A 14667-nucleotide genomic window follows, 5' to 3' on the forward strand; every position below is an offset into this window, starting at 1 on the left:
GGTACTTCCCTCACGATGTTTTCTGAACCATGCTGTCCTCGTTCAAAGACCAAGGCATCTGCTGAGTCTCAGCTAGGAATCAGGAGAGCAATGGCCTCAAGAGTTTATGGGCAGAAACAACCCAAGAGTCCATCAATAGATGAACAGATAAACAAAATGTGGTATATTCACACAGCCATGAAGAGAAATGAACTTCTGATACATGCTATGGCATGAATGAACCTTGAAAACATACTAAGTGAAATCAGTCAAACACAAAAGGATAAATGTTGTTTATGATCGCACTTACATGAAATAACTAGCATAGGCAAGTACATAAAGATGAGAGTTTATTAGTGGTTACTGGTGACAGGTGGAAGGGGTTAACTGGAAAAGTATTAAGGAGTAATGAGTTTAAGAGTGATGAAAAATTTGGAAACAGATTGTGGTGATGATCACACAACATGAAGGTAATTAATGTCACTGAACTGTGTAAAAATGGCTACATTGGTGAATGGTTTGATACATTTACTACAATAAAAATTTTAAAAATTTATAGGTAGACCAAATTGATTTAAAAAAGTGGCTAAAAAGGGACAGAGCCAGGATCTTGACCCAAAAACCATGCTTTTAAAAATTTCCTCCATTACACCCTATTGCGGAGCCCCTGGGTAGCCCAAATGATTAAGAACTCAACTATGAGTGGAAACCTTGTTCAAACCCACCCAGAGGCACCTTGGGAGACAGGTCTGGCAGTCAGCTTCTGAAAGTCACAACCTCGAAAACCCTATGGAGCAGTACTCTGCACATACGGAGTCTCCATGAGTCGAAGCTGACGGCAACTAACATAAAAAAATAGCCACTGCCAACTCCCTGAAAACACAGAGGTCTGGTAATTGAATGAAAAACAATGAAAGTTTATTAGGGGTGGGAGTGGGACGGAGCAGGCAGTGGCCCTGGGAGAGAGTCCCAAGGGGCAGAGGTTGGAGATGTCTCGGTAAAGAGGGGCAGGTCATGAATAGAGCCTCCGCCCCCAACTGGGGGATCCCGGGACCAGCCAAGCACTGGGCTAAACCGTGGAAACTGTGCATTGACAAAGTACAGAGGGATGTGGGCAATTCGGCCGGTGGACCAGCACTGAAGAGAAGAAAGAAAAGCCAGTCAGAGCCTGGGGCTCGAGGAAGGTCACGTGGCAGAGCCACAGCAGCCCAAGCTCTGAGCTGCTCTACCCCACCCCAAGTCTCCCAGCAGCCTGGCCTACTCACCACGCTGAGCAGGGCCCCTTTGTTGAAGGAAGGATGGAAAGTGATATGCTGGGCATGAGCTCCTGGCTCCCCCTGGATAATGCCACTAGAGGAAGGAGGAGGAAAGGTGAGCAGGCCAAGTAGAGGCAGAAGAGGGGCAGTAGAATGTGGGCTCGTGGTGGAAAGGCTGGTGACATACCCAGACCTCTAATGGCCTGCCCGGCACTTACCAGGGAAGTAGCTCAAACACAGGGCTGTTACGAGTGCGAAAAAGGAGGATGACTGGTTTACCACCCTGTACCCGTGGATTTCCTACAAGAAACAGGTCAAGGGATTAGGAGGAACTCTGGAGGCAGAATCCCAGGGCAGGGGCAGCAGAGAACTGCAGGCCAGGATATAGACACGATCAATGGGAAAGATGGCTGTGGACTAAGCATCTCCCTTCCTCGCCAGCTCTTACCTTTCATGAGTACAGCCAGACGCTCCCCGCTGGGGTCCCAGACCATGGAGTGTGCCTCTCCCCCAAGTCTATGGGCCAGAGCAGTAGGTTGGGGGGGCTCAGCATGGTTCCTCCCATCTCCCTTAACACTGGCCCACCTCACCCACCCAGCTCACCTCCTCTCTCCATCTGGTGTCTGTACTGTTGTCTCAGACAGATCTGCCACAATTGTTGCTGACTTCGCACCGCCAACACACCCCTTTCCCTCACCTGTGGAGCAGAGCAGGGGCTCTTAAGTACAGGAAACAGGAGCTTCTCACTGGCCCCCCTCCACCTCCCTATCACAGGCATCAACACCTCTGAAGTACCCTAAGCTTCTATACTTCTCTTTATCTCTCAGTATAGCATTTTGCAGATGGTTCCTGCCTCCCTCTGACCACCCCAGATACTGTGCATCCTGAAATGTTGCCAGTAACTCACCACAACGTTCTGGAAATGACAAGGAGTAAATCAGTGGTTCTCCCAATACAGTGAACAGCAGTCGGCTTCCATCTGGGCTCCAGCAGCCAGTCTGAGGTACAGGAGCAAAGGCAGGGGAAGGAGTCTACAGGGGAATCTCAGAGGAAAAGAAGCAGAGGAGGTAGGGGGCCAGGCTTGAGGGACCAGGGGCCCATTGGAATCACCACTTGCTCCGCAGTTTCTGTGAATCATAATTCCCTCTTACCTGACAGCGCCCCGACAGCGTAGGCCACCTCTCACAGGTCCACATCTGGGCCTCCCAGACTCTGAGCCAGAGAGAGGCAGGTCACAGCTTAGGCCCTCTCGGTTCCAAAATTTAGACCTACCTCACTCTGTCAGTCCCAGGGTCAGGGCAAAAAATGAAAACAGGGACAGAAGGTTCTGCCTGCATTCCTTTTCTTGCCCTCCTTCTGCCCTTCCACTCACCGAAAGACAGCTGACGGGGTGGTAGCCAGGACCTTGCTGCCATCTGGGGACCAGAGCAGGTTGGTAACCCCACCTCCTCGGAACCAGGGAAGGGGAACACAGGTCTCTGTTGAGACATCCCACACCTAGGACAGTGAGGGCAGGAGAGTGAGGCCACGGAAGCTCAAGCATCCCTATCATCTCTTGTTGACAATGGGCTGCTCTTTCTAGGCACGAAGAACCAGAAAGGGGAGGAAGTAGAAAAGGGGTGTTAAAACAGGATGAAATTGGTTTATGCTTCCAATTATAGCATGCAAATTTTAAATCTGAGGAGTCTGCACGGTAGAAGCTCCTTCACTGGGTAAGTTTAGGACTAAATGGAAAATTATCCCTCTCCTTCCCCAGTGGTATTTTCCATCACCAGGCAAAAAACATTCTTTCCTCAAGACTGAGGGGTGACTGAAATGACCATAAGAGGTATGGGGACCAACTCACGAGGACAGCAGCATCCACAGGTGAAGCTGAGAGCAGCCGGCCCCCGCTGGGGGCCCAGGCCAAGCTGGTGACAGGTGTGTGCCCAGGGTGAGAGAGCACTTGGGCACAACCAGAAGAGGGTCTGCCAGGGAAACAAAGGGTGTGGAATCAGAAGCAGACGAAAAGAAAGCCCTGTGATTCTTTTCCTTGACTCCTTCTAATAAAACCTCCCAATCCCAATGGCCACTCTGAGCTCAAATTCAGTTTGAGGAAAAGGAGTAAGGATCATGGAAAAAAAAGGGGAGGGGGGAGAACAAAGTCACCACCAGGTCTACAAAGAATGGGCAAGCTGCATGTCTGAGGCTGGGGTGAAAGAGGATTAGTTTTCACTCCAGCAAGAAGGCCTCGGGGAAAATAAAGATTTCTGACCAGTAAAGCACTTTCTAGTGCTGAGTTGAGATGTCATGCCTTGTCCTAGGCAAGAGACCTCTCCCCACAGGACCATTTAGCCTGGGGCTCTTGGGATTGCCTATGATGTTACCTCAAGGTTCCAACCTCTTCTCTTTCTGGATTATCTGCCACTCCTCAGAAAACATCCTGTGCTCCAAAACCTGCCTTTCTTTGTCAGAATTAGTCTCCCTCTTCTGTGTTCCCAGGGTCTTCTGCCTCTGTCATAAGGATGCTACATGTGGCCCACCCACATCACTGGGCTAGGAACTACCTGAGGGCACCAGCTGACTATTTAGCTTTGCATTTCCAGAGTCACACACTTTTCCTGACAGGTCCAAGCTACTACCTGAATGAATGCCACCCTCTTCCTTTTCCACCTAACTATAACCACTTTTAGCCTCAATGAGCTATCATGGCACTGATCTACAACTTATCCTTTTCAACTTTACAAGAGATCACAGGTATCTTTTCAGGTTAGTTCATGGAGCTACAGCTCATTCTTTTCAATGGCTTGACTATATTCCACTGAATAGATGAACTATACTTCACTCTATCATGCCTCCACAAATGGACTTTTAAAAAATAAGTATGCCAACAAATTATTTTCTAAAAAGTTTGTATCAACTATGTATAACATTATCTGTTTTCCTACTCTTGCCAGTACTGGGTATTAACAAACCTCTTAATTTAAAAAATACAATCATTCTGAATAGATGAGAAATATTCTTCTATATTTTCTTCTGGTGATTTTACTTATTTTTTTCCTTACTTACTTTCACATTTAGTTCTTTTGTCTACTTGGAATTCATTTGTATATAAAGTGTAAAGCAGAGGCCTAACTTTATTATTTTTTTAAATGGATAGCCAATTTTCTCAACACCATTAAAAAAAATCTAAACTTTTTTATTGCACAGAAAAGCCAGATTTATCATCACATAAATTTCTATATATTTTTAGGTCTCAAGTCTGTTGCTGTCATGTGCCACCAAGTTGATTCTGACTCATACTAACCCTGTAGGACAGAATAGAACTATCCCATACGGTTTCCAAGGCTGTAATCTTTACGGAAACAGACTGCCACATCTTTCTCCTGCAGAGCGGCTGGTGGGTTCAAACCGCTGACCTTTCAGTTAGCAGGTGAGGGTTTAACTACTGTGCTACCAGGGCTCCTTTAAGACTGTTCCAAAGAAAACCCACTGCTGTTGTGTCAATTCCAACTCACAGTGACCCTGTAGGAGAGCAGAACTGCCACATAGGGTTTCCAAGGTCATAAATCTTTACGGAAGCAGACTGCTAAATCTTTCTCCTGCAGAGTGTCTGGTGGGTTCAAACTGCCTACCTTTCGCTAGCAGCCAAGCACTCAATCACTGCACCACCAGGGCTCCTTAAGTCTGTCAGGGGATGTTATTCTGTCACATCTGTTTGTCTATTCTTGTGCCAATAACTTTCTATTATGGTAGCTTTGTAAAATATTTTACTACTAGTAGGGCAAGTCTCCCCTCACTATTCTTCCTTTTCATAATTTTCTTGGTAGTTCTTCCACATTTATTCTTTCATAACAACTAAATATCAGCACATGGAATCTAGACTTTCTGGAGCCATGGAGGCTGGATGAGCCCCAGAACTATTGTCCCGAGATAATCTTTAAACCTTAAACCAAAAATATCCCCTGAACTCTTCATAAAACCAAATAATAGTTTAGCTTAACTAGTAATTAGTAATGAGCATTATTCTCTTCTAAGATCTATCTATATGGGATCAAATTGACAACAGCAACCCAAAAGATTACATAGGAATCACAGGGGGCAGTGAGTTTATGTTAATGGGGGAGGAACAATTCAGAAAAGGAGGGTGAGAATGGTTCAGCAACACAAAGAACGTGAATTATACATGGAGAAACTGTTGAATTGGTGTATGTTTTGATGTGTATATTCTCAACAACAAAAAGAAAATAAATTATTTTTTAAAAAACTAAGTATCATTTTGTCCAGTCTACAAAAACAAAAACCCAGTTGAATTCTGATTGGAAGTACATATAACTTTACATCTTGATGATTAGATTTTCTTATCCAGGAATATAGCATGTCTCTCCATTTATTCAGCTCTTGTTTAATATTCAATAACTTTCTTCATATGTCAAATAAATCATTTATTCCTAGTAATTTAAAAATTGTTGTACCTATTGTAAACAGAGTATTTTTTTCATTTCAATTTCCCAACTGATTAGTATTAGTATAAAACCACCCAAAACCAAACCCACTGCTGTTGAGTCAATTTCAACACACAGCGACCCTGTGGGACAGAGTACAACTGCCCCATACCGTTTCCAAGGAGTACCTGGTGGATTCGAACTGCCAACCTTTTGGTTAGCAGCTGTAACTCTCAACCACTATGCCACCTGGGTTTCCAGTTAGTATAAAGGAAACTATTAATTTTAGATTTCTTATATCCTGTTTCCTTATTAAATTTCTTGTTAAAGTTTTTTTAGTTGTCTGTTGTATCTAAGTATGAAAGCATATTATATTCAAATAAGAGTAATTTTCTTTTTTCAAAATTTTGTTTCATTTTCTTGTCTTAACTGTACTCACTAGATCCTTGAAAAATAACATTGGTTAAAAACGATGGTAATGGAATGTTTTTATCTTGACTTTATTGGAAATACCTTTAGTGTTTCATATTTCACTATTTAATATGCTAGCTACTGATTTTGGTAAATACTCTTAGGTTTAGGTTGTCTCTTTCTATCCCTATTTTACTTTTTACCTTATGTTTTCAACTGGAATGTCTGCTTTTTGAGAGGGTCATTTATTGATATAAGGTTTTCCTCCTTTAATTTGCTAATGTAATATAAATCATATTAATAGAATCTCCTAATGATAGTCTTTAATTTCCAGAAAAACCTACTTGGTTAAGATATCTTTTTTTTTTTAAACATGCTTTTGGACTCCATTTACTAATATCTTATTTAGGATTTTTTATCTATCTTATACTGCGCCTTTAGGTATTAGGGTAATATTAGCTTTATAAAAATAAATCGGGATTAACAAAGAATCAAATTGACAACAGCAACTTGAAAAATTAGAAAACTTAGGGGGCAGTTAGCTTATGTTAATGTTGGAGAACACTCTGAAAAAAGAGGGTGAGAGTGGTTATACAACTTGAAGAATGTAATGAACGTCACTGAATTTCACATGTAGAAATTGCTGAATTGGTATACGTTCTGTTGTGTATATTCTCAACAAAATAAATCAGAATGGATTCTGAAACCGAAAGAGGATGTTAATGAAAAAACTCGTGAAATCCAAATAAAGTCTGTAGTTTAGTTACTAAAAAACCAAACAACCAAACCTGTTGGCACTGAGTCGATTCCAATTCATAGTGACTCTATAGGACAGAGTAGAACTGCCCCATACAGTTTCCAAGGAGCAGCTGGTGGATTCAAACTGCCGATCTTTTGATTAGTAGCTATAGCTCTTAACCGCTACGCTACCAGGGTTTCTGGTTTAGTTAATAATAATGTACAAATGTCAGTTCCTTAGTTTTGACAAATGCAATATGATGCTATGGGTGGAGAAACTGGATTAGGAGTACAGTAAAACTCTGTACTACCTTTGCAACTTTTTTAAAAGTCTAAAATTATTCCAAAATAAAAAGTTTATTAAAAAGAAAAGGTAAATAAATTGGGAGGCTTTCCAAATTTTTCTATGATCTGCAATAGTTCGAATAACAGAGACCATCTATTTTCTGACAATGAGCTACAACTGTCTTGTAAAATAATCCCTGCCTGGCATCTTTTTTAGTGGCAGAGCTCATCTTTTTCAATTTCGAGAGTTCAAAGTGGTAATTTATACTTTGCTAGAAAAGCAAACATTTCCTTTAGATTTTTTAATTTGTTGGCCTAAAATTGTATATAATATTCTTTTACAATTTTTCTCTCTTATTCCATATCTGTGGTTATCTTTCCCATTCTGAAAATAACATACTTTGGCTTTCTCTTTCTCCTTAAATAAGCTGGCCAAAAGGTTTTCTTCTTTATTCATAATTTAAAGAACCAGTTTTTGGTTTTATATTTACTTAGTTCTAGTGGAGATTTTCACTGGTTTCAGCTGATACCCATCTTCGTTCCCTCCCCCCCTTCCTTTACACCTGCATCTCACAGTCCTGTGGAAGAGACAGTCTTTCCACTCCATGATCCCCACAGATACACTCGCCTCACAATCCCAGAAGCCCTTGGTTCTATTCCTTCTCTAAATTAAAGCAATTTTGGCATTTCCACCCTGACCTTAGGTGCTTTTCCTATAGCACTGGAAGTTCTATAGTGACAAGGATCATCTTCCAGACCTCCTTACCACCCACCACCCCTAACATTGCTGCAACCCTTAGGCCAAGGTAACAAAGAGGCTGTAAGCACTCACCGTGTAGATAAGGAGGTAGGATCCAGGGTCCAGATGAGAATGCAGCTCTGGCAGGCCACAGCCAAGACAGAGGCACTGAGGGGCTTCCAGGCTAGAGCTGCCACATTTCGCTGCAGCCGGTGCTTCAAGGAGGGGACTATAGTGCTGAAGTGAAAGCGCAGGGGACTGAGCCAAAGCAGGGACACAAAGCAGACTCAGGGGACCCAAGTGCAGTGGAGGAGGGAAAGCCACAGAGAAAAAAGTCAATCCATCCAAGGCTCAGGGGTATTGTGGGACAGAGGACAGTGTTATCAAGATTAGATCCTGAAAGTGAATATGCCCAGTTATGCAGCCTCCCTGGCCCAAGCTCTGGAAGGAGCCCTGTGGAACAGATTCAGGAACTAAAGAACTAGTAGTTCCCTTGGGACCTGGGACCAAGGCTGGATCGGGAGGGGAGACTGATCTCCAAGAATGCCCCCACATACCTGTTGGCATTATACACACGGATTGAGTCATCTAGCAGTGCCACTGCAAACTTGTTGGTGTGGGGATGCCATGCAAAGACCCGCAAGCAGCAGTGGTTCCTGGGGTAGGAGTGAGCATGAAGAGTCTGGACCTGGACCTGGACCTACCCATACACCAACCCAGAAACTCAGATTCCCTTTGACCTGAAGAGACAGTTGTTTTTTCTTTTTCCTTCCTCTTTTGGAGGTACGATGAGTGAGAGTATGGTGAGCAATCAGGAAAGAGGTGGAGGGAGTCTCTGCCTTGACTTTCCTTTCCCCCCAAAAAATTCCAAGATTTGGGACTTGCTTCCCACAAAATCCCAGAGCTTGTTACACTCACCAATTTGTGACTTGGGCAAATTCAGCAATCAGATCTTCGCTCCTAAGCTGTAAGGACAGCCAGATAGAGGACACACTAGGACAAAGGTAGCTCATCCCTTCAATGTGCCCAATGGGGAGATGAACCACTCCCACCCTCTGTGGTCTTCCCCCTCACTGATTCGTCTCGTCCAACCCTAACCTTAAGAGGTGGAAATAAAAAAATGGACTGGGGGGAGGACAGAGGAAAAAGCCAAACTTACAGACAAATGGGGAAATAGGGACCCATGGAGGGAGGAGGCCCATCGATAAAGTGCCAGTGCCCAGCTGGATGCCATCTTCACCCACTCAAACACTGTGGGGTTGAGGAAACAGCTGTGATTAAACTGTTCACAGGGCCCTTACTAGACACCCTCTTAGGCCAGGGACAAGTACTCCCCAGGTCCTTCTGCCCAGTTAGCGCTCTGGACACCTCACTCTGGGATACGTGAGGCAAGTAGGGAGAGAGGAGAAGAGATGATGATACCAGTATAGACAACTTGGTCAGGACAAACAGGGTTAAACAGGAAGGGGCTGGGCCAAGCGGTGTTAGGGGGAGGAAGTTCAGGGAGAATATGGAGGAGAGATACCAGCCATGACACTAGAGAAGGCTGGGGAAAAAATACTTACCTTCTTCCTCTGAGTTTGCAATTTCATTCAGCACCCCAAAAAGGCCCACATCACGCCTGATGAGGAGAGGAAGCTGTGAGTGAGATTCCTCTAATTTCTTCAGTCCGCCTCTATAAGTTTCATTCATTCATTCAATAAATATGAATTAAAAACAAGGGCACACACAGTTTATTGTATGTCGATTATGCCTCAATAATAAAAAACATGGTTAGCATTTAAGCCCTCACTCAAACAAACAAGCAAAAAGTTTGTATAGCAAGTGTGTCTAATAGTATATAAATGTTGAAAGGACACCACAGAGAACTTACAAAAATCAGATGGCTTACTGGGAAGCAGTTCTGTGTGAGAGCTTTTGAGTCAGACAAACTGAACTCAAACTCTAGCATCTCTGCTTCCTACTTGTATGATCTTAAGAGAGTTACTGAACCTGCCTTTGCTTTAGTTTCTTCATATGACAAATGGGGATAATAAAAGTACCTACCTTATAGGGTTGTTATGAGGTTTAAATGAGATAAAAATTCTTGTGAAGTACTGGCATGTAGTAAGTACTGAATAAATATAAATTGCAATTAGAAAAAACAAAAGCACTCACATTTAATGAGCGCCAACTATGTTCCAACCAAAATCTGTTGTCATCAAGTCAATTCCAACTCATCGCAATCCTACAGGACAGAGTAGAACTGCCCCAGAGGACTTCCAAGGAGTAGCTGGTAGATTCAAACTGCCAACCTTTTGGTTAGCAACCCCGTAGCTCTTAACCACTGTACCACCAGGGCTCCAACTATATTCCAAGAACTTTATATAGTGTCCTTTTATTTAACTATCACACTAATCTGGTGAATCGCTTTATGCCCATTTTACAGATGAGACAACTAAAGCTCAGAGGTCTTACAGGGCTTTGTGAGCAGGTCAAGATGTCAGGACTTGCTTTAAGACAGTGAATGGAAAGCCATGGAAAAGTTTTAAGCAGAGGAATAAACCTATCACACTAACATTTTAGAAAGATCAGTCTGGCTGCAGATTGAGGGGGCCAAGAATGAAGAGAAGGAGATCAGTTAAAAAGCTACTTCAGGAATTCAGAAAAAAAGTGAAAGGGTTATGAACCAGTAGGGATGGAGACTGGACAGAGAGATAGAATTGGAATGAACAGAATTTGAGGACTTATTAGACATTGGTAGTGAGGGAGAGAGGATCATCAAGGGTAACACCTAAGTAATAACTGTAACAGCTAATACTGCTTGAGCATTTCAAGGTGCCAGGTGCTGGGCTGGGTGCTTCACGGGCATTATCTAGTTTAGTAGTCATGACAACAATCGGAATAGGTATCATCTACATTTTTAGATGAGAGAACAAGACACAATGAAGTTAATATGATCAAGGTGACCCGATGCATAAGCAGCGAAGCCAGGATCCAACCCCAGTCTGTCTACCCCAGAGCTACATTCAAAACACCTGCTCCTGCTACAAGACAAAAAATGATACTGGTGAGGAGTGGGCTTCTTGGATCAAGTAGACACATGAGACTATGTGGGCAGCTCCTGTCCAGAAGGGAAATGTGAAGGCCGAGGGGGAAAGAAGCTGGCTAAATGGACACGAAAACACAGGGTGGAGAGAAGGAGTGTGCTGTCTCATTAGGGCGAGAGCAATTAGGAGTATATAGCAAGGTATATAAGGTTTTATATGAGAGACTGACTTGATTTGTAAACTTTCACTTAAAGCACAATAAAAATTAAAAAAAAAAAGAAACACACCTGCTCCTGAACAAATGGTGAGGCTGTTCTTTGAGCTGACAAACCCAGTAAAGAAAGTATGGGGAGGGAAATGAAGAGACTGATTTTGAATATGCTGAGTATGTGAAAAACCAAAAACCAAACCCACTGCTGTCAAGTCGATTCCGACTCACAGCAACCCTATAGGGACAGAGTAGAACTGCCTGACAGAGTTTCCAAGGAGCGCCTGGAGGATTCGAACAGCCGACCTCTTGGTTAGCAGCTGTAGCACTTAACCGCTATGCCACCAGGGTTTCCTGAGTGTGTGATGCCTGTGGAATACCCCGTTGGGGGTGTTTGGCAGACAAGTGAAGACCCAGGAGCATCAATCAAAGAAGTCCAGGGAGAAAAGGTAGTACTAATGAAGAGGGCTGGGATAGAGCTCCAGGAACACCAACATTTAAGGGATAGCAGGGAGAAAAGACAGAGAAAAAGCTGAGAAGCAGTAGCCAGAAAGGCAGAAGGCAAGAAAGAGCCCAGCACTGAACAGCTTTTTAAGCAATGAATTAATGTGTAACCTCACTCATAAAACCAAACCCAACCCATTGCTGTCAAGTCGATTCTGACTCATAGCAACCCTATAGGACAGGGTAGAACTGCCCCATAGGGTTTCCAAGGAGCACCTGGTGGATCTGAACTGCCAATCTTTTGGTTAGCAACAGTAGCTCTTAACCACTACGCCACCATGGTTTCCACTACACTCACAGACACATGCAAATTAAACTGTACTGCAATACCAAATACCAATGGTTGATAACACATGTGGTGGGACACAGGCACTCTCATACCTGGCTGGTGGGACTGAACATATATGCAATTTCAACAGAAGACTAGTTGGCAGCAGTTCATAAAATTACAAATGAACATATCATTTGAACCCAGCAACTTCATTTTTCTAGGAATTCGTCATACAGATAACAAGAGTTAACAATTAAAGAGATCAGTATGTGCCAGGAACTGTTAAGTGATTTATGTGTATTAACTCATTTAATCATCACTACAACCTTGTAAAATAGAACCCACTTTACAGATGAGAAAACTGAGGGACAAAGTGATTAAATTACTTGTCCAAGGTCACACAGCTAGAAAGCGGCACAGCCAGGAACTGAACTCAGATAGTGGGGCTTCACTCCCACATGTGCAAAACGAATGACCTAGCGTCTGAGATTATCCAAATACCTAACCTAGCTGAGCTTCAGGTAAAGGCTCTGAAATGGTAAGGACATGAGATGGGGACAGGTGGCAGGGAGCAGGTTCACAGGATCAAAGTAGAAAGGAAGAATGGCAAATCATTCGAGATGAAAAGGAAGTACTGTTGCACAGCCTTGAGTTCTGTAACAAAGAGTGATAACTTGGTATGATTAATGATATATGGTTCTGAGCAAGAGCGAGTTTGAATGAAACAGCCTTTTAGAGAGCAGCCCAAGGCGGAGGGGCCGTAAGCTCACTTTCCCCAGATCTGCAGGCCCTAGCCCAGGAGACCCTTTGGCATGCCTCACCAACTGTTAATGCATCTCTTCCAGACTCGCTCCCGGTGGTGAATGAAAGCCGTTCTTGTGCCATGGTCCAGCCTCCCAGGAGTCTTCAGAGGATCCTTAGCCAGGTGTAGGACCGGAAGGTTGATCCACTACAGCCCAGAAGTTAGGGGTGTGACAGTGAGTCAGTCTGTTTCCCAGATCTCTGCTGAACTCCCTGCCATCTCCAACCCATGGCTGGGCTAAGGGTAGGAGACTCCAGGGACCTGTTTCCCATTTCCACGGATTTAACGCATATGGAAGTGGGAAACAGGTCTTAGCTCTTTCTCTCACGTAGCAAACGCTCAATAAATGTAAATTTCCCTTCCCTTTCCAAGGAACGCCGGGAAAACTAAATTCCAGGTTGTGCCTTCAGTTCTCGTAGACTGCCCTAACATTTCAATGCTGTCCATGACGTCACCGCCTACTCTCCCCACTTTTCTTCTGCACCCTCACATCCCCTGTAGTCGCCCTAATTCTCTCCATCCACCGAGGCCCACCCCACAGTTCCTTAGCATTCTCAGCATCCCTCATCCTCAAACCCCGATCCTAAAACACATTTCGGCCCCTTCTATTCCTTTGCCCCGGCAAGGCTGTTTCTAGTCCACCAGTCTTACCCACCCCGCTCCCACCATGCTGCCTCTATTTCCTTATTCTCCCTGCCTCTGCCCCATTTCTGTAGGTCCCCTCCCTCATCGCCCTGACCACCTGGCCCCGGAAGTCGGGAGGCGGGCTCTCATAGCTATTGCCTGTCACCAGCTCGTTATTGTGCTCGTATAGGGTGACTTGACCCCTCGACGGCGGCGGAGGGAACAACCCCAGGGAGCACATCTTGCCGGGCCCGGGGAAGTCTGAAGTTGGCTAACTGCGAGTCCGCGCCGGCGCGAACCCCGTTCTTCCCACTCTTATTTCCCGGGCTAGATTCGGATGCGGACGGGTAGCCGCATGGTACAAACAGCGAGCAAACCTCAAAGAACGTAAAGAGAAGAGCAACAGGGAAGAAGGGCGCGTGCGCGGTCCCCGGGCCAACTTCCGGAGCTTCCTCGCTGCCCTCCTGTTGGCCCGCGGAGGGCGGTGGGACGCGTCCGCAGGGACAACCTCTGGTTAAAGGGACTAAGCAGCTCTTTTCCTGTCAGACTGCTGTTTTTCCCAGGTCCGAACTCCCCAACACGTTCTCCCACTCTCTCAGCTCTCGGAAAACCCAAAATAAACCACGTTAGGGAAATATCGAATTAAACCTTCCCAGGCCTGTGGATCTCCCAGAGGAAAATACAGGCAGCTGGCTGAAAAGCTGAAGGAAAAGCCTCCGGAAGGGAAGCCAAAGGGGAAACCTTGGGAGAGACAGTGCTGCCCCTGCAGGAATCCAGGGCCCACAGGGTTAGGTGTCCTGGAAGGGAAAGTGGGAATAAGTGGAAAACAGCAACATTTCCGGGGTACTTATTACGATGTTGTTGTTAGTTGCCATCAGTCAGCTCCGACTGATAGCGACCTTATGTATAACAGAACAAAGCGTTGCGCAAAACGTCTAGTGCTGTACCATCCTATTATGATAAGGCTTAGTTTGAGAGTATATAATCCTTACAGCAATTCATGAGGTGGGTACTATTATTATATCACCATGAGGACACTGAAGCACAGAGAGATTGGAACTAGAAATACCAAATCGAGGCATTCCGGCTTCAGAGTAAAAGGTTGGTTTTATTCTAACTCCAAAGATGGAACTAGAACTACAGTCTAATGGAGAAACAGGGCTCTTATTCCTACACCTGTGTGATTTTGGAAGCACTGAATTCTCTCAGTTGCCTTGTTTGCAAAGTATCCTAATTATTTCACATACAACATAAAGAAAGTGAAACCATTTAATACAAATTGTAAAGTGCTCAGCAGAAGTCAGAGATGATTAGCCGTAACCCTGTCATTAACTAGGTGACCTTGGGCATTGGTTCATTACTTTAACAAATGTTAATGAGCATGTTAAGGACCATAT

General features: G+C 44.3%; 1 protein-coding gene across 1 annotated transcript; it reads right to left on the reverse strand.

The window, feature by feature from the left end:
• Window positions 1-316: 316 nt before the first annotated feature.
• Window positions 317-13641, reverse strand: AAAS (aladin WD repeat nucleoporin). The gene is made up of 16 exons (XM_049883270.1): window positions 13389-13641; window positions 12666-12793; window positions 9398-9453; window positions 8992-9083; window positions 8751-8797; window positions 8390-8488; window positions 7926-8069; window positions 3082-3202; window positions 2608-2732; window positions 2387-2447; window positions 2143-2233; window positions 1839-1932; window positions 1684-1751; window positions 1454-1535; window positions 1245-1329; window positions 317-1116 (listed from the first exon to the last, which is right to left on the reverse strand). The coding sequence occupies exons 1-16, from the start codon at window positions 13509-13511 to the stop codon at window positions 901-903; spliced, it is 1632 nt and encodes a 543-aa protein (XP_049739227.1). The 5' UTR covers window positions 13512-13641; the 3' UTR covers window positions 317-900.
• Between the last annotated feature and the right edge of the window lie 1026 nt (window positions 13642-14667).

The sequence above is a fragment of the Elephas maximus genome, chromosome 4 (assembly GCF_024166365.1).
Source record: "Elephas maximus indicus isolate mEleMax1 chromosome 4, mEleMax1 primary haplotype, whole genome shotgun sequence".
NCBI classification, from domain to species: Eukaryota; Metazoa; Chordata; class Mammalia; order Proboscidea; family Elephantidae; genus Elephas; species Elephas maximus.

Coding starts and splice junctions, on each gene's coding strand:
- AAAS (XM_049883270.1), bottom strand. CDS start 13,511: ATGTGCTCCCTGGGGTTGTTCCCTCCGCCGCCGTCGAGGGGTCAAGTC. Junction 1,933..2,142: donor GTCATTTCCAGAACGTTGTG/GTGAGTTACTGG, acceptor TCTGCTCCACAG/GTGAGGGAAAGGGGTGTGTT. Junction 1,330..1,453: donor GTGTTTGAGCTACTTCCCTG/GTAAGTGCCGGG, acceptor TCCTTCCTCTAG/TGGCATTATCCAGGGGGAGC.